This window comes from Phaeoacremonium minimum (assembly GCF_000392275.1).
Source record: "Phaeoacremonium minimum UCRPA7 unplaced genomic scaffold PA7_03_scaffold_265, whole genome shotgun sequence".
Classification (NCBI taxonomy): domain Eukaryota; kingdom Fungi; phylum Ascomycota; class Sordariomycetes; order Togniniales; family Togniniaceae; genus Phaeoacremonium; species Phaeoacremonium minimum.
This window is the reverse complement of record NW_006921170.1, coordinates 341,397-360,639: the sequence shown is the minus strand read 5'-3', so window position 1 is coordinate 360,639 and position 19,243 is coordinate 341,397. Positions and strand designations below refer to the sequence as shown.

General features: G+C 50.4%; 3 protein-coding genes across 3 annotated transcripts; 1 reads left to right on the top strand and 2 right to left on the bottom strand.

The window, feature by feature from the left end:
- Positions 1 to 211: 211 nt before the first annotated feature.
- UCRPA7_3263 (putative minor extracellular protease vpr protein) lies at positions 212 to 2,545 on the bottom strand (the record flags this gene model as incomplete). Its single annotated transcript, XM_007915771.1, has 8 exons — positions 212 to 324; positions 372 to 481; positions 543 to 906; positions 1,114 to 1,861; positions 1,930 to 2,044; positions 2,097 to 2,193; positions 2,252 to 2,312; positions 2,375 to 2,545. The coding sequence occupies 8 exons, from the start codon at positions 2,543 to 2,545 to the stop codon at positions 212 to 214; spliced, it is 1,779 nt and encodes a 592-aa protein (XP_007913962.1).
- A 5,152-nt stretch (positions 2,546 to 7,697) lies between these two features.
- Positions 7,698 to 8,672, bottom strand: UCRPA7_3262 (putative ankyrin repeat protein; the record flags this gene model as incomplete). Its single annotated transcript, XM_007915813.1, has 1 exon — positions 7,698 to 8,672. One exon carries the CDS (start codon positions 8,670 to 8,672, stop codon positions 7,698 to 7,700), a length of 975 nt encoding a protein of 324 aa, XP_007914004.1.
- A 6,569-nt stretch (positions 8,673 to 15,241) lies between these two features.
- UCRPA7_3261 (putative zn 2cys6 transcription factor protein) lies at positions 15,242 to 17,970 on the top strand (the record flags this gene model as incomplete). The annotated part of the gene is made up of 6 exons (XM_007915788.1): positions 15,242 to 15,474; positions 15,592 to 16,197; positions 16,249 to 16,912; positions 16,964 to 17,043; positions 17,094 to 17,167; positions 17,222 to 17,970. 6 exons carry the CDS (start codon positions 15,242 to 15,244, stop codon positions 17,968 to 17,970), a joined length of 2,406 nt encoding a protein of 801 aa, XP_007913979.1.
- Between the last annotated feature and the right edge of the window lie 1,273 nt (positions 17,971 to 19,243).

The following is a 19,243-nucleotide window of genomic DNA, read 5'->3' as shown; positions in this document are numbered from 1 at the left end:
ACGAAAAATCTATTTGAGACCACATGTTAATCGATGGTCGATATTGCCACAACGAGCTTCTTTAGCAAGTCAACTTACATCCCAACGGAATTCTTTTGTCCCCCATGCAAGTTGCGAGTTCAGCTTTGGGAAGTCCTGTGAATCTCTCGTGAGGTTGAATGTGAAACTAGTACACCATAAGTATCATTACCTTCCACAAGCTGATAACAACCTACTTCGCCTTCTGCGCCAGTCTGATGTCTTGGGCGGTGGAAACGAGATAAGGGAAATTTCCACCGTAATCCCAAATGTTCGATATATCATGCCGAATATCAGATCCCACGCCTAGATTTTGTTTAGTGACAGAGAAGACAGGCCTTCAATTGACTTACCAAAGTATGGGATGCCTAGCTCTTCTCCGTTGGTACCGCTGATAAGAATTTTACCAGTATATACTGGAAGAGTGCTCGCGTTCAACCCAGGCGGGAGTGCAAAGGTAAAACTAACACAGAGATCAATTCGTTGCTTTCAGAAAAATGCAAAGTCGTGACACGGGAACGTACTTGGCTGTTTTGGTCTCGCCTGGGCTGACAATGAAATCCCCTTGCGGCATTGCAACTTCGGGGACCATTTTAACGGGCTTGACGTCGCCGTAAAGTTTGATTTCCGGAACGAAGGTTTGGGGATGATCTGGCACCGCCGGTATATAGGACTCATAACCACCAGCATCTTGCAACGAAAATGTGTATGTAACAGCCTCGCCAGCCTGGTTTGTAATTTCCACAGATTGCGTTCTGACAAAGTTGGCGGTGTCATTGAGCTCGAATTTCCTGCCGACGAAACTGATTTCAGTGTCATATGTTAAAGCCTTTTCCGCGTCCACGAGTCCGGCACCGACTTGAGTTGTGGGTGCCCAAAATCCATAATCTGTGGCCGAGGTTGCCCAGTCAGCCCATGGGACGGCTTTTGCCGTAGATATTATACGTGCAGTCAATCGCTGAGCCCATTCTGGGTCATTTTTGTGTGCTGCTCGACCCCCAAATTTGCCTACCCAGAGTGCCGCAATTCCTGATATGTATGGAGTAGCCATGCTGGACCCACTCAAGACGGTGTATGCATCGGTCGGGTACGTACTCAAGATTTTCGTACCAGGTGCAGCAATATCAGGCTTCAGCGCCAGGTCATAAGTGCCTCCCCAAGAGGTGTATAGGGCCGGTCGACCACCACCAGCGTTGTAGAGGCCGACATAATGATCCGCGTTTGCCTTGAATGTTGCAGTGACATTGCCTCCTGCAAGGTACGTGTTGACGATTGCCTCGCCAGCTCGCGCCTCGATTGCTCCAACGACTCCAGACCTGGCAGAGGTCACTGGATTTTGAAATGGACCATCATCATTGTAGAAAAGTATGTAACTCGCATTGAAAGGTACGAGATTGCCCTGCTTGACTGACATGCTGCATCCTCCCATTCTGACCAGAACGATCACATTCGACAAGTCGGAAGTGGCCGCTGGCAGGGCACCACAAGCATCGCCTTGAACAGATGAGTTCATGGTCAGAGGGTAAATGGGCCAGTCAACAATGGTTGTTGGGAAAGGGCTAGAGCCTGAGATATAGGCAATATCAGTCTTGTTCGAGAGCCCATCCAAGATGAAGTCTGCTGCGAATGTCTGAGCAGGAAACTCGCCAGGCTCAGCAGCTGCAACTGTAATCACACTCTTGCCGGAAGCTCCGTTGCTAGCCATGAATGGACCGTCTTGACCAGAGTTGCCAGCTGCAATAACAACTACCACTCCCTGATCAACCATTCTTGAAGCTACTACAGCGAGAGCATTGGTAGTGAACCCGCTCCCCTCACCAAGGCTAGCACTAATGATATCCGCCTACGTTATTAGAGCGTCAGCAACATTTTAAAGGTGAAACGGTTCCATCAACTGGAATATGAGCTTACCCCAGAATCAAATGCCATCAGGAAGCCCTGGATGACAGTCTCTTCATTAGAATAACCGCTATCACCGAAGACTTTGAAAGATAGTAACTTGGCCGCAGGGGATACCCCAATAAATCTGGTACAGTTAGCGTTTGTCTAATGAAATACCAAATAAAGCCGCGATTTACTGATCACTGTTCCCTGCAATGATTCCGGCAACATGAGTGCCGTGTCCATACTCGTCCATTGGGTCATTGTCTGGCTGAGCCGGAACATCGGGCCAGTCTAAAGGTGAGAATACAATTAGTAAAGAGCGAAGTCTTGCTCGACTTATTGTGCATACCTTTGCCAACAAGATCATAACCACCAACGACCGTAAAGTTTGGTCCAATGCCACCGCCAAGCTATAACGCCAACAGTGAGCAAGTCCTTCAAGATTTTGATCGAATCAAGGAAGCGAGCCTACCGCAGGATGAGTGTATTGGACGCCACTGTCAACGATTGCAACTGTTGCCCCGTCGCCAAAGACGCCAGCTTGATGTAACTTTTCTACACCAGTCATGCCGTGGACTGAGTAGTTTGCAGCAGCAGCATCGTCACTGAAGGACTCGCCCCGGACAGTCGGCAAAAGCTGCATGACGGTGGACTGGTATACCGAAGCAACAACGGGACCATCATCGCTGTCATCAAGAACTGCCCTCAATGAGGCGTCTGAGCAGCTGTGTTCACACTCCACAGCCACGCCTGGAAAGATGTCAGAGTCAAACTGCTTCACGACACGTAATCCAGGTAAGTTGGCAATTTTTTCAACGATGGTAGACTCTTGAGAGCGAGAATTTAGCTCAATGATGAACCGTCGAGGCGCGGCATGAGCTGGTGCTGCTGTCGCAGGATCTTTGAATGAGCGACGCAAAGGAAAGTGATTGGCCAATGCATCGCTTAAAATGCTAAGCAGCACAATGGCTGCTGCAGTGTATCGCATCTTCGTAGCTAGGATGCGTCAGCAAAACGAATGAATGGGCATAGAGTCAACGGACTATATCATCTGAGAGATTCGTTGTCGTCAAATACCTCCATCCCTTGTCGCGGCTACTGATCACGACTTCGTGTTCAAAGTCGAGAGAAATATGCGAATGCTACATAGATCATAATTACAGGGTACCTGCCCGATCAGGGGTGGCATGCCGAGCCGATGGCCTTGTCTTGTCCGAGAAAGGGTTGCACAATGCTATTAATTTGAACCGTATTTCTACCTCTCTAGTGTCTAACGGACGGAAGCAACAGCGTGTCTCATATCCCTGCTATTCAGGATCCTTCAATTGAGTTGCTCTATTGGGCGGCATCAATCTACAGTGCCGAGGGGCATTTTCTCGTATTTGTGCACTAGCCTTACGAAAACTCCACAGTGTTGACTTCGCTTCTGCCCTTGCAGGGATATTCCGGCACTGGGCGGCTGTCTCGCTTCAGCCAACCATTAACAAAAGATCATGGTTAGGAAATCGCATGATCTCTCTGCGTAAAGGTACTGAAATAATGGGACAATTTTTTATAGAAAGTGTTATCGAAAAACTGACCAGCTACCCCGTGAGGAAACAGAAGATATCATCAAAGTCGCAACAGCCAAGCGGTCATGCAGACACGCCAAGAGATCAAGGCAGGGAGCAGAGAGAGGATCGACATTAAGCATATCAGTCCCACAGGTACCATTAGGCTTAGCGTTGCAATGAATCTTGGCCACTTGAATATCGTATCCATCAAGCATATCATGTTCAAAGGCATCGTCAAACTGGTTCAACTTCAAAAAGTTGAATTGAGATGATAAATTCAAGTCTTGCTGAAAGTCACTGGTACGAGTCGGAATTCGGATCATAAGACTTGTGACAAAAAAGCAATGACTCTAGAAATACCTTTCATAACGAATATGAACCTTCGCTAGCGCTAACACAAGTCACTTAGACCCAGACCAGCCTCTAACGGTCTCGATGAAAATCCCCTCTCATACGCCAACACAGACATACGTGTCTAGCCACAAGCTCTTGCAGTCGCGCTGAATATGTCTATCAGTTTGGCTGTAAAAATAAATTCATCATCTAAACTTACACCGACAGATGGGTTCCAAGTGTAACTGTAAACTCGTCAGCATCCCTAAGCTCACTAGTCTGGAAAGTCAACTTACAATTGGTCCAGCGTAAAGGTTCCAAATTTGTCGACAATTTTCTGACAATAATCCCCGTCTACAACCTTGTACCAGCGCTGACCTTTGGGTAGGCGGTGTCAGTACAAATCTAAGCCCCTTAATAAACAATTCTTACAATTCGTGACAACACCTGGCTGAACCGGAGATGGCCTTGGGCCACTGACATACGTGCAAACACCATTTGACGAGAATGTTACTGTTTGAGTAGCAGTGATCACTGATGTTGAGAAGATTACGCTAGTCGACTTTTGAACTTCCGTACTCCGGATTGTGGAATATATTACGCTGACAGAGGTCTGCGTGCTGGTCACCTTCTCAATCTCCTTCACCGTTCTTGTTTTGGTCGTAGTAACTCGTTCCACTTTCGTTTCCTGCTTTGTTGACGTGACGGGCACAGTAACTGTGGCCGTTTCTTGCTTTGTCGACGTGATTGATAAGACAAGTGTGCTTGTGACCAATATTGTTACAGGAATCTCTGATGTTTGTGGAACTATAGTAAGTACTGTCGCAATCGAGGTGCTCACTTGCGTTTGCTCTACCAATCGAGTAGATGTCTGCCACTCAGTCGCCGTTTCGAATGTGGTCACTAGACTATACAGAATAGACAGTACAGTGCTTGTCAAGGTTTGAATTGAGGATTGAGTCGGCGCCGGGACTGGAGTTGCGGAAGTGGGCTCTGGTTCAGCGTTGCTTGTCGAAGCTACTGGAGCACCACATCTCCCAAAGCCAGGATTACATCCCGCATCACAATGATCCGCAGTGCTCCCACACCAGCCATATTTCGAACAGCAGTCGCCATATCTAGAACCGAGACACGTGAAACCGTTGCCACAACTTCCATCAACACTTATCTCCAACTGTCCTGGTAGTATGGTGACTTGCGGAGAAACGAATGCATCTGAAGTGGATGTTGGATCTTCCACGAAGGCGATCGAGGCAACATCGCGTCCTCCAAGATCCAAATCAATGGCTTCGTTGCAGTTAACAAGGCCTATAAAGCCCAGGACACATGAGAAGATTACGAGAGAAAGAGATACACTTGGAGGGATGATTCTGGAGCTGTGATTGCTCATTATGGGATGCTGAGTCGTGTCAAAGCGAAGGCGATGTTGGGTTCGAAATCAGAGTGTCCAAGAGAGTGAGATGAATAGTGTCTTGACATGTGTAGTTGTTCTATCACCATGGTCTAGTACAATATGGTCTGTTCCCGGTTCGAGTAAGCACATGAATTAGCAAACACACGAATTAACCGGGGCGCGCAAGGATCGATGCTTCGCCTAATAACCCGATTAGATTGCCCGCCCTATCGCATTCGATTGTTCCACCAAGAAGCTCGTGATCTCCTCAGATGAGCCGTCAGATTTAACTTAAATGGACCCTGACTACTTTAATGACATGGACTTACCATTGGGCAATTGACAAGGATCCAGCTTGGCGGTGCTGCCAACAAACAATAATCTTTTCCAATTTGTACTCCATACCGGCTTGCAAAGTGGGAAGTATTGCACATTTAGTTGCCGTGTCTCCATTTGCAGTGCCGACAAACCTTGAAAGGAATACAAGCTTGCGGCGATAATTTACTCTCAGAAGCCACTGGTTACACATAGCCCAATATACCGTAAAGTCGTAACTACTGCCTTGGAAAACCACCATCTCAAGATGGAATCATTGTTTTCAGGTTGTCAGGTGAAAGGAATTTACCGGAAATTCAAGAAGGTAAGATGCAAAAATCTTATCCAAGAAATAGGTCTTTTTAAGCCGGCTTACAAAAACTGGCCTTCGTAGCACGGCACACAGGATTCGAGGCTGAATTGAGAGCCATGCAATTTCATTGAGGGTCATAGTGGGAACTGAGGGAGGTATCTAGAGGGAGACATGACGAATAGTGTGTTGATGAAGCTTGAGACGCATCGGTTGTATACTACACTTTCGCAACATATCCGACCCTTGGATAGCGTCACAGTTTCCGTCATTATAACCTGTGTTTTCCACAGAGGACACGCATCTTAGTGATACATAAGTATGATTCCATGACGTTACAACGTTGGAAATGGGTACGTACGTCCATGGTGGACCAAGTCTTCGCCGTTAACCCAATAAGTACAGTCAACACCGCGGAGGATAGTATTGATGTTCATCCGGGTGCAAGCCTCTTCCACCACCGCTACAGGCAGTTAGTGTGAGATGACTTGTCATGGCTTTGGAGAGATCACTTGTTGCCTGCGATGCTATACTGGTTGGAATTTGCAACGCATGTCCCGTCCGCAGCTTTAGTCCAGGCGTGAGCGGTGCCTGTCAAGGAGAGGGCAGCAGCAACAATGGTCGAGGGGATAGGCATCTTGAGGAGAATGTTGAAGGTGATTACCGGATATGTATGAACTTGGTGGGATATCAAATATCCTTAACGAGTTAACGAGAGTACTTATCGTCTGTAGAACAATCGGAGACAAAAGTTGCCGAAGAGCAGTCTAAAATAGGAGATGATCCAAGGGAGCATGTCGCAGTAGAACTATCCGATGCTGACAGGCGATCGAGGTACATGAATTTAGTGGGGATAGGGTTATGGAGCTGGCGGATTACAGTGGGCTTGTGCCGCAACTCGAACTATTCCAGCGGAGATTTTAGGGTAGGCAGCATAGATGATTGAGGATCACCGCTAGAAAGCTTCGCCCAAGTCACCTGCCATGGCTGAGTCGCTTCACGTACCTTGGGCAGCCGATTCCAGCATTATGACCAAGCAAATTCCACATGATTTCTTATGGGGATATTGGGACTTGCTCAAGATAGCAATTCTCGACTGCCTGTCGTGCGCTCTTAGTAGCAGAAGGACTTGGCCCGACAAATGCAGGCCTCTCCTCGCAGAGACAGCCGAGGGACCATGAATCATCCAACATCCTACTTAGCTGGCCAGCGCTTCAATTGATCGTGCCTGACCTATTAGCACGCCTAGACAGCCCAGCCGGCTTCCAATACACGACTTCTTAAAATATGCATGTCTTACTGAGGTTAACACCTTCGAGCCATCATGGTCAATCTAATTAAAGCCGATTGTCATACAGGCAACGAGCTATCAGTGTTGATCCCGGCGGTTGGGGCATATATTTTGTGGACTTGCTGGACTCTGGGACAGGATCATAAAAATTTGGATGTGTCACATTAGATCTTCTAGCAGATTCTATTTACTTGAACTTCAGACCGTCTTACGGTGTAGTGCCGAGCCGAAGGGGGTGCCTCTCTTTTTTATCTAACTGAGGAAGAATCCACCATGAATACCACCTTTTTTGCTCATTGCTCGGTGTCTCACATATAGGAAGTTATTCATCAAGGCACCTCGCTGAAACAAGAGTTACGCCGCTTCAAATGTCAAGCTCTCCAAGTAGATCCTATCTGATAAACTCTCAGATCGAGTGTGGATCGACTGTACTTGGAAGAAACGTGCAATATTGGCTAAACCGCGACCAAAGCTCGTTCGGCGCGCAGCAAAAAGGGGTTGCAGATAGGACCGAAGATTGGTACATGACCGCTCCTGTGATATTGAAAACCCGAAATACTAACCTCTTCCACTCACAGTAGTCATTCACACACGTCAAAATCAAACCCCTTTCGGACTTTCCATAGGCGCCCCGTTTGCCAACTCCATCTCCTCGACTATCTGGTCTTGAACTGCCGAACTGGAATCTCCCACGCTGTCATCGTCTTCAGCCCCCTCACCCTCATCGTCCTCGCTGGAGCTGCTTGAGTCATCCGCATAATAGTGATTGGACTCCTCACGAAATGGGGAGTGCATCATACGTTGGCGGCGAGTTTCAATCATGTCTTCCAGTTCGGCAATCGCAGTCTCCCACATGCCTGATTTGAGCTGTAAGAGAATGTTTGTCCTCAGAGCGCTGCAGCCTCTGTAGATGTGGTGTCCGGCTTCGTTGTTCTGGGCCGGCTCTAGCAGCTCCCTCGCCGATATGTAGTCTTCATCCTTCGCCGCCTGCAGAACCAAGTTACACAGTTCAATGTCGGCTTGGAAGGTCCGGTCTCTGACGCCTTGCAAGAGAGCCTCGAACGCGTGGTCGTCTTCGACAGTAGGACGAGTCGTTCCAGCAAAAAGATGATTACTGTCTGCGTACTTGCGCCATCGCCAGCAATTTAGCGGGGTATCGCCATCTTCATCCACCGCATCGACATCAAGGCCGCGAATATTTGCATCAGCGAGAATGTTGAGGGTGTCTTGGCCGGCGAACAGCGCTGCAAGGTGAAGGACATTCCTTCCGGAAAGGGCAGGCGGGGGGTCTACCTTGGCACCGGCCTGTAGCAGCAACTGCACAACCATGGCATTGTCCTCGTACACTGCTACCTTTAGTGGGGTCACCCCACCATGGTGCCGTGCCTCAAGAGAAGCTCCTGCCTGTAACAGTAGGCCTAGCAGCTGTTCGGCCAGGTCGGCTGGCCCAAAGACGTTACTAGAGAGCCAGTGCAATGATGTCCAGCCGTCAATATCTTGTGCGGCCGCCAATGTGGGATATTGTGTAATTAGTTGCTTTAGCAGCTCAAATGTCAGCGTGAGATCGCGTTTCATTGCGTAGTAGAGAACAGTTTGTCCTTTCATGTCGGCCACATCAGGCCTACAACCAGCACCTAGGAGAAGCTCTGCACAATCGTAATTGCAGCATCTAAGCGCATCCACCAGTGGAGTCTTCCCGCGGCAGTCACAGGCATCCAGCGGGGCATCCCGCTCTATCAGTAGCTCTACAGCATCTGGCCGGCCCATCAGACACGCCAGATGCAGCGCCGTGACACCACAGTCGTCAGTATCGTGGACTGCTGAGGGATCCCGATCGAGGAGCTCCTGCAGCACAATGGTCCCCTGTGACATCGCCTGCGGGCCATTCAACACCAGCACTGATTCATCCTGGTACGTATATGCGTCTTCAAGTGCTGCTAAAGTCTTCAGCACTCGCTTGTGTCCGCTGTTGTAGCTCTCGGAATTAACGAGGAGCTCTTCTCGAGCCCAAATCATCGCATTTCTAACAACCAGTCAGTCCTAATATCGGAACCCCCCAGAATACACATGAGCAAGCCCACCGGTCCGTGAAGTGTCTCCTATTCCCTAGGTTCCAAGCATTGACAAGGAATTCAACAATGTGTGGTTGTTCCCAGTAGATTGCATACTATACCGCCAGATTCATGAGCAAATACAAATTCTCTCGACATAGCCGGGACGCAGCCGAGGACGGTCTTCTTACCGCTATAAGCGACTCTCCGGAAATGTCATAGTCTTCGGGCCGGTATAGGCTTTTCATCAATCGATACTGGAACTGCGTCGTTTTGCCAAATCGAATTGAATTCCATATACCAACATTTGAATCAATAATTCGCGGTACTGCCAAGTAAGCTCCAATGCCAACAAAGCTCTCCGTGGATGCCGATATGAGCAGTGCTCGACGAAGCAACCAACCAGGGAAGTGATACTGGAAGCGGACCGCCGAGCTCGAGTTCCGACATTTAGATAGATCGCATTGCAGCCCTGTCGTCGAGAACACCGGTAGGCTGTCATAGTGAAGGAAGATGCTTCCCAATAAAGGCTTCAGCCAACCGGGGCTCTGGTAGTCCGTGCTTTTGGTATGGCACCGACACCTACATCTCGAAGGACAACGATAAGGGCCCAATATGGATGTCTCGATACGAACAGCTTTCTGGTCAGCGAAGCCACTGTCCAATCCTGTCTGGCTCCAGTTCCGCGTATGGTAGACGGAGATTATCTCGGATGACTGCTCTTTGAGACTGAGGTGATCTTCAAACCTCCTATCGTCGTTCACTAGGTGATTAGGATTAACTACCAAGGCATTAATCGTTTTCTTTGTGGCTGATTGACTATCTGAGCCTCGTTGAGGCTGTGACGGGTCATCTTTCTCATGGCTTGTGACATTCAGGTGCATTATTTGTGTCACTGTTGAGATTTGCAGAAGCACACGTTTCTGCGTTCTGGTGCGTTCAAGATCAGCCGTCATATGTTTTGAAGCATGATTGTCATATGATACGTACAGCAGGAGCATTTCGCTGAGACCCAGGTGTAACTGCTGTCGACAACGTTCCAGTTTGGCTTGCAATTTCTTGATGTCTCTTGACTTCCACGTATACATGATCCGCCGAACTTTGATAAGAGTATCATTTTCGGTCTTTATTGCGCACTTATCGATCAAGCTCTGAAGATCTCTGCATACAGATTCGATCTCTGTTCGAGCAGAATGGATTGAATGCGGCTCGGGCACAGCGAGATGTGCTTGGATTTCGGCTGTGGAGAAAGAACCAACGGTGCACTCGACTGACTTAACATGTGTTTGGATCGTCGCCAACTACAAGAGATCTCAGCCAACCCTCTTGACTAGCAAAATCCACTTGGATGGAATGCTCACCTCGTTCTGCAGCTCAAAGAGATCGCTCTTGATGTTCGCGAATGTCCTGATCGTGTCGATGAGTTTCGGAATGGCCGCGGCGGCCTGACCTATGGCCATTATGCTGCCGGCAACTTCCATCGTTGTCTTGAGATTAGACGGTGGCGCGCACTCCTATGTGATGTCAAAACGAAGTTTCCATGAGAGAATAGACTCGGTGAGGTCTGGTAAAGCGACGAGGCTCTTGCTTAGCGGGGCACGGCGTCTGGTGTCACGTTGGACGCAGTAAGGCAGACTCACTCAGCCACATCTGAAGCGCTGGGGTATGCATCGTGGACCAATGAAACGCCGGGTCGATCTGAGTGGCAGGGAGAAACAGTGTGGTACGCATATTGTATGTGCATGTGCAAGCATGGCTGAAGTGCATACTCAGAAGAAGCTCCAGCCGAACTGGATCACGGCGTTTGCCAGGACTGATGGGGCAATCAATTGTGTTTTTCATGGCGTGGTATGGATGGATGTGGAAGTCGCACCTTGCACAAAACAGGGTTTTTGCATCAAAGGTGAAGAGACTGTGCCAGATACCTTACTGGAGGTGCAACCTGCTTGCCAGCCAGGCTCAGCTGGCCGCAGCTGGTGCAACCTCCATACCTCGTCATGTGAGCGAATGAACAAAGAACCTCACATCGTCGCCAAGGAAGATCTAACATTGTACAGTGAGGACAGGTGACCGCAATCCGAGGGTTTACCAGAGACGAGTGGACGGAATGGGGCGAGTGGGACTGTACCTCGACCATGAGGAGGCTCGCGGTCACACAAGTTGACCGTTGCAGCCCGATCACCTTCATGTCCGTGCCAAACCGGCCACCATTCGAACAAAACAACTGAATCATCATCAGCACCGCAACACCAGCATTCGTCTCAACCCACAGCCTTGATGCAGTGTAAGAGCGGCATTGCCGATCGGCCACTTAAAGCTTGACATGAGCTTGTCCACTGTACGATGTCGTGATATCTAGAACAGCTGTGATTACGCCCCAATGTATGTAACCGACTTTCAAAGCTCGGACTTATCAAAGGTCATGATATCTGGGCCCGATCTAATAGTTTCAAAATGTGTTAAGTGATTCTGTCTCACATGATCGTAGATTCTTAATTCTGTTCTCGTTCGTGAAAAGCCTTGATGTGTCTCGAAGCTCGGCTTTGCGGCTCTGGATGTCTCTCTTTTACCTATAAATCTGACGCAAACGCTGGCTTCGTTAGTCTTTATTTGGACGTAACCTCAGCATATCGTTTAATGTCGATCTTGTACGCTAGCTGAAAGTTTCTTGAGTATTTTTGACAACATCAGACATCTATCGTCACTAGGCTTGCAAAATGTCGCCTTGGCGGTTCCAAGTTACCATTGACATTATCACTCTTCACCTGCTTATCATCATTATTGGCTTGTTCATATGGATTCAGACAAAGGGACCCCGTCTCACACACTCGGGCCCGCTGGCAGAGGATAAGCAGAGATACCTAGTCATTGGTGCTCCAATCGCCGCGACTTTGGTAACTAGACTCGTTAGCGATCGCATACAAGCCGGATTCCTGAGGAGCTTTAAGAGTCGTTTGCGACGAGTAGATATTGCACCTACTACTGAATCACAGGAGCTCCAAGATATTCGTCCAGATGCCAAGATTCAGGTTCTCGATCGACAGTGGAGAGGCGCTCTAGGCATCGATGACTGGTCGGAGAAATGGAAGAATTGGATGCCGTTGCTCACATTCCTGCTCTGCGGCCTGATCACAACCACCGTCGTCACCATCTTTACTCCAACTACAACCAGCATCACTATACCGTATCACCCGATTATCCCTGATACGAGTTTTGGGGAAATATTCACTGGTTACGACACCGGCCCTTGCGTTGGGATCGCCGATGAGAGTCGAATACCCGAGAACTGGTTCAACTGGACACTGTACAACGGAAGTGCCTACTATTGCGCCACCAATGGAAGCTGTCCTCCCAATCAGATGCTGGCTGCTGCACCGAGCATCAACTCGGAAAATCCAGACGACTACATATATGTTGATTCCGGGGTTGCAGTGGAGCGCTCGGCTCTAGGTGCTTCGACCTTCCTATACAAAAGCCCAGCCCTGAACAATCTCACAAAGGAACATGGGTTCAACCTTGTCAATACCACCCAGTGTGTGCCGGTCATGACTTCTAACCCCGTTCACTGTAAGACTGGTGGTAAAGTAAAAGTTATGTCAGATCACGAACTCCACCTTGAGGCTATGACGGACTATGGCTTTGTCGAGAGTCGTCGATCTTATCAACTCGTGGCTTTCCGCGAGACAGCGGCATGATCAATGGCATGTCAATGGTATACCCGTTAGGCGATGCAATAACAGGTGATGAAGGTCTCGGAGTTGGAGTTTCCGTAGTATGGTTCGGCGCCTACACAGACGCGAAGGGCATCATCCCTTTTGCAAACCTCCTTGCCAGGGCCGTAAATGACCCAAACAATATTGCCGGCCTCGCACCGAACGCGACATACGTGGTTAGCTGTACCATCGACGCGCGACACTCGTTTGAGTACCGTATTGTCACCCTCGATCTGCAGGCTATCGGGAAGAGCATTACATCCAACTTCGCCTACCGCCTGACGGATGGCGCGTCCTGTAAACCGACACACCCTACCATCAGCAATCTCATGTTCATTGCGGCGTCGATTGCCAACTATTTCCTCATCACGGAGCATGCGGGAGTTGATGGTCTCATCTCAACGCTAATTGGCATCGCCGGCCGTAACCGCGAGCCTCCGTATGCATTAAACAACAGTAAGAACGGGTTTGAGGACGCGCTGAGTATCATTGCCGCCCTAGGCGTGTCTCGCCTGAAAAACTTGGAAGTAGGCAGTGGGGTGCCGGCTGACGGCCGGCCTGATCAAGGGGGCAATGCCACAGCATGTGTACAGATTGCACGACTGGGCAGCGAGAGTCGGGAGTCGTTGGCTCTCCTCGTTCCTCCCATCGTAAGCCTTCTGATATTGGCGTATCTTTTTGGAATGAGCTTTCGTGAAGATTGGAAGGTTGGGGGTGGCGTGAATAAAGAGGCGAAGAGGTGTCCGGGACTGGACAAATATGCAGCCGAGAGCCTCGTTGAGCTGATGCGCCTGGGTCAAGATCGGGGCGCTTCCTGCATGTCTGAGCGCACCGTTGATAAGCCAGTTGTGAGTATCTCATCAACGGATCAGGCGCCTTGAGTGTGTGTATTTTTCCAAGGGGGGGATGCGGAGGGCGTTGAAGTAGGATCTTGTTGGTCAGGCATTATTGAAGGATCGTTTGGAGTTGAGAACGTGGACTTTCTATTTACGGCATGGTCGGGCACCGATGTCGCATCTTCTGTAGAGCGGAAGAGTGATGTTGAATGGCGATTTGTTGTGGAAGGCACCTAGTTATGTACGTTTATGAATAGCTACCTTATTTCTTCAAGTCAATGCGCGCACGGCAATCACATTGATACCCTCCAAGGCTCCGTCTGCAGAGTACTCCTTTCCCTTGCTGTCTGGGGGCGTGAATGTGAATGCGCCTTCCCTAGGTGGCCTTGTGCGGTGCTTTCCACAATGAAGGAAGCTGCGATCAATGCCGACAACGAAGTGAGCCGTAGCTTCCGAGTCTGCTGTACAAGTACGCACTTGCTTTGCAATGAGGTGTATTACTAAGGCGGTCTTCTAATCCTTCTCTGGGTATATACGACTCTTCACATTTACAGATCTACAAATCCACCACCACCAACACACGGACATCACAACACTCCGTCACATCTCACTACCGTCCTCTCGACGACCAGGGGGATTCACACCCATGCCTCTCTGGCGTTAGGGCTGCGGCAAGCCCCTCACTAACGCCAAGACCTGGGGTTTTAGCGCTCCACCGAGGCCCAAAGCCCTGGGCGTGGAGTCCATTCAGTCGAATTGGCGCTTGGGTGTGGGCTCTGAGATTCGCGTCTTACCACCGCATCGCCCAGTCATTCGCTCCACACGCGAGGAAGAGGGTGGTGACGTGCCAGACAGACAAGAGCCGGCAGTCAATTGAAGCTCATCTGGCTAGCGAGGCGCCACGCTGCGTAACCTCTTGGGGGCTGTGGTTTTCCGGCTTGACGGAGGAGTCGAACAGCATACGAGCGGCGACATTCTCCTTCCGCCCTCAAGCCGCCCGGGAAAACGAATTTACCCGCTTTCAGAGAGGCACACGCCCCATAAACTCTGGTTCCGGGCACGTGGCCAGACTCCTCAGAGCCTGCGCGCGCGCGCGCCCATCTGATCTGCCTACTACTAAGTAGCGGCCTGCCACCACTCCACGACTACCTACCCCCTTCCAGGTTTCCCCATGTCCACCTCCGCAATTCGTCGGCTGACCGGTCAATCGAGGGGCCTGCTGAATTGGTGGTGATTATTTGTAGGTAGGAACAAGAGGCCCAGGCCCTGGGCCGTTACTCCTCACCCCCATTCTCCAATTGAACGCGCTGGAATTGCGAGCGAGCGAACGAGGACGCAGACGTAGACGGAGCTCCCGTCTTCCTCCGCATCCGAACTGTCACTTGAGCTAGGTTGGACTGGGGCCCTTCTCGCATACCTCGCCTTTCCTCATATTCGTGTACTCACTCAAACTTCCTTCCTCAAACAGCCACTCTCACGATGATGATACGTGTCGTTGAAACAATACAGTCACTGTCCATGTCCATTGTCGTCGTTCCTCCCTGATGGAGCCCCCGGATTCAAAGCTGGACAGCTCGCCCAATGGCAACGGCGTGCTGCATGACCCCACCGCGGACGACAACCGCACCTCCAAGGTCGCTGCATGTCTGAATTGCCGGCGCAGCAAAGTCAAATGCGAACGGGGCGGCGACACCGACCGCTGCCGGAGATGTCTCCAGACCGGATCAGACTGCGTACGGCCGACCTTTAATGTAGGCCGGAGGAAGGGTGTCAAGAAGTAAGTACGGCGCAAGATATGATTTATGTTCACGGGCTTCAGAAGAAGAGCCGGTGTTGACACCCCGCGGTGCCCATTCGCATCTGTTCACTCTTACTGACTGCCTTCCCTTCTTAGTAAGCGCAAGGGGTTGGAGAAGGCACTGTATCAGGTCGAAGAGGCCCTTAAGAAGGCCAGTGGTGGTGCCCAGAACGTTGATGCCGGCAAGGCAATCCTCGAACTAAAGACCTTGTTGCAGGCGAGCCAGGATGGCCGTCTCCAAGGCATCGGTGCGGCCAATGGCTCCAAGCGGGCTCGCATCGCCAGCTCCAATGGGGACCTGCAGGACTCGTCATCTGACGAAGACGACGATGAGGAGCAACACCACCAGCTAGTGCATAGGCGGAGTAGCCAACCGCGTCGCGAGTCGACGGCGTCCAATCTGCACGCCGCGGTGGAAGAGCGCCTCGCGGTAGACGATGCGGAGAATCCCCTGCAGCTGCTAGCTCGAGCATCCAATCTGCATCTCTCGCCAAAGTCCAGCAGTCACGATCAGTCGCCAAGGGTCGCTGTGTCGTTGCATCCGCCAAGCACGTTTGACGAGCAAGATGAGGAGTATGCTGATGTTCAAACCTTCTTCGCATTTAGCAGTTCCAACTTGGACGTTGGGAAGGACTACGATCCGGTTGATCTCGGCCTTGTGAGTGAGGAGGAGGCAGAGACATTATTCACATTGTTCGTAACGTGACTACTTCTCTTTGAGACGAGATCTTTCTTCTAACAATGCCCACACAGCTTCCACCAGAATCTTGCACACACAAGATGGGGCTTGGATCCCGTCCTATACACGGTCCCCTTCACCCGCGCCAGGTCATGTTTCTTATTCACTTCTATCATGGCAGCGTCGGCACTGTTCATGCCCAATGCGGCTGCCTTATCAAAAAGACTATCTAACCATTGCAAGGAGCTTGCACTACGATGCGTGGCGAGAAGGCATCGATCAGTCGAGGTCGTCCTCGCCTTCATGATCAATGTCCCATGGATGGTTCCAGGTGAGCACAGCACTGATGACGACACATGCTGGTATGTCTCCATGGCGGCCACCATCGCCATAGATGTACAATTGCACAAGATCCACATGCCGCTAGAAGCCTTCCGGGATGGCAGCTCCGGCAATCTGTCTCGTGCCGACTGTATCGATCCTAAAGGTGCTCTGATACTCGGAGGTTTCCCTGACGTGGACCCACTCTCCGAGCTAGGCAAGCGGCTCATCCGTCGAAGAGAAAGGTGTTGGATTGCCCTGTTTGTTCTTGAGCGAGGGATGTGCTTGGCCAGAGGTCGCAGCTATACGGTCCCTATCACGCCTCTCGTCAGCAATTGTGACCGATGGCATATTTCCGATGTTGCTGATGGCATGGATGGCCATCTTGTGTCTATGGCAGTACTGAGACGAGATTTGGTATGTGACCCTGGTTCTTTGCTTTCTTGCCGTTTGCTGACTATCCTTTAGGATGGGCTGTTCGCTACTATTAGATCATTATGTGACGGCTCAAGAGAAGGCTTAACAGACGGGTCTCTGATAGCCCAGTCGTAAGTGCCCCGCGAGGACGGTCGAAGATTCATCACTAACAACGATTTAGAATACAAAGCACTGTTGAGAAGTTCTTCGAGCAATGGCATCTAGAATGGGGCATGTCAATTGGGTCGGGGCCTCGTAAGCCTTCACATGGTATCTCTGATTACGGCGTCGGCTGACATTTTGTCCCAGATAATCGTCTTCCACCATACGTAGAAATTCTCGTCACTCACACTCGACTGTCTATCTACAGTAGCGTCATCAATCACCCAACTGCACCTACAGAAGTCCGTCAGTTCTTCCGCACAGCAGGTCTCTCGTCTTCACTAAACGTCATGCGAGCCGCCATCCAAGGCGAATCACAGCTCATATCCATGCCGAACAATACCGCCATTATGATCTCATTCGCAGCCTGCTTCGCACTTCGCCTCAGCGCTCAGGTATCGGGGAACTCCAACCTTGCTCCAAGCGTTCGCACACTTATCGAGGAAACTGCCGATGTGCTTGAGCGGATTGGTCACGCTACTCAACATCGCAACGGCATGCCCGCTCTCTATGGCAAGTACTTACGGTTCCTCGTGCGAAAGGCAGCGTCTGCCTCAGACCCGGACCATGTCAGCGCATCGATACACCAGCGTCCTACCATCGCAGAGCTCAGACAGGAGCTTGCAGAAACCTCACCGTTCCACCCATCGGCCCATTCCATCAGCCAAGTCGGGTTCGGAGTGTCAGATCCCATGGTCAGCCAGGGCGGCTTCATGGAATCTGGACCATGGGCGGCTGAGTCACTTCAATTCTCATCGATGTCAGACGACCAGATCGTCGAGGCATTGAATCGGGCCGGCAACGAGTTCGACACCGGCTTTGGCCAGCTGGGGTGGGAGGATCCGACGTCGCTGGAATGGATGAACTGGTCGAACCTTCCGGAGTTTGGGTTCTGAAACACTTTTGAGAGGATGACGGAGTTCAAATGCTTTTTGTACTTGTGAATAAGATCCAAGACCCCGAGATGATGATAGCAATGACTTGTTTAATGTATGTAGCATCAGGCAACAACGGGAAATGGGGGTATCTGTATTTAGAGGGAATAGATACTGTATCGCTGTAATTCAGGGGCGCGGTGGACGTTGTGCCGGCTATGCCTTGAGTTCGACTACTTTGGTCGGGAGGGCTCGCATGTTGACCAATGTCTCAAGCTTCTCCATGAATACGAAGGTGAGGATGGTATGTGGACTGTTGCATCGCGCATAAGCATTACACACGTTTTGGCGAGTGAACTGGGAGAAACTCACGTCAACCGCAACCAAGCGGGCGTCCAGCCCTTCATTAAAAACCGAGGGCCCTCTTCTCTCAGACCTGCTCGTATTATCTGAAGCAATCCCTGTCAACAAAGGCATTAGCTGTCGCCCGTTCATATCTAGGCATTGGGAGGGTGTACTGACGTTTTGGCTACCGGCACTTGAGGCAGACTGGATCCTGCTCTTCAGGACGTCAGCCGGGGCGCACGCTGTTGTGGCGGCTGTCCCGGCGAGCAAAGAAGCAATCATGTGTGTCCGGACGTCGTCTTCTAGCGAGGTGTATGCGAGTATGTTTCGCTTGGCGACTGAGTATCTGCGATGGAAGGGTTCACAGTCAGTATTGGCGTCACGGATTGACGGGGCACAATGATTTACTTACGTTGCTATTTGTGAGACATCTTGACGAGGATAGTATCAGCGACTTGTCTTATGTTCCTCTCGAAGTTGGGCTTACTCATAAGGACACTTCTGACGACTGTCGGCATCAATCCCCGACCAAAGACGCGGATCCCTTCGTCCTTTGCGATACGGTAGAGGCCAGCTATGGCGTTGGGGTACAGAACTCTCTCGGCAACAGGCTTTGCTCCGTCTGCACACATTCGGACGAGCACAACCTGTTTATCAAGACAACGTCAGCATTTTGATTAGCACATGTTAGAACTGGGTGTTCTTATTACCTCTGCCGGGTTCCCAATTACGCCTGCCAGACCACCAGCCAAGCCAGCACAAGCTATGGTAGCTGAATTTGATAGCTTGCTGGTCCCCGAGCTCTTCTTCCACTCTCTGGCAAACCAATTATATAGACCAAATCGAGCAGTTGAATATGTAGCTTGGCGTAATATTGAGGCTGATAGACCATTCCACAGTGAAGGTATCCCTGGCCATGTTAATTAGAGCAACAGCTTGATACCTATAC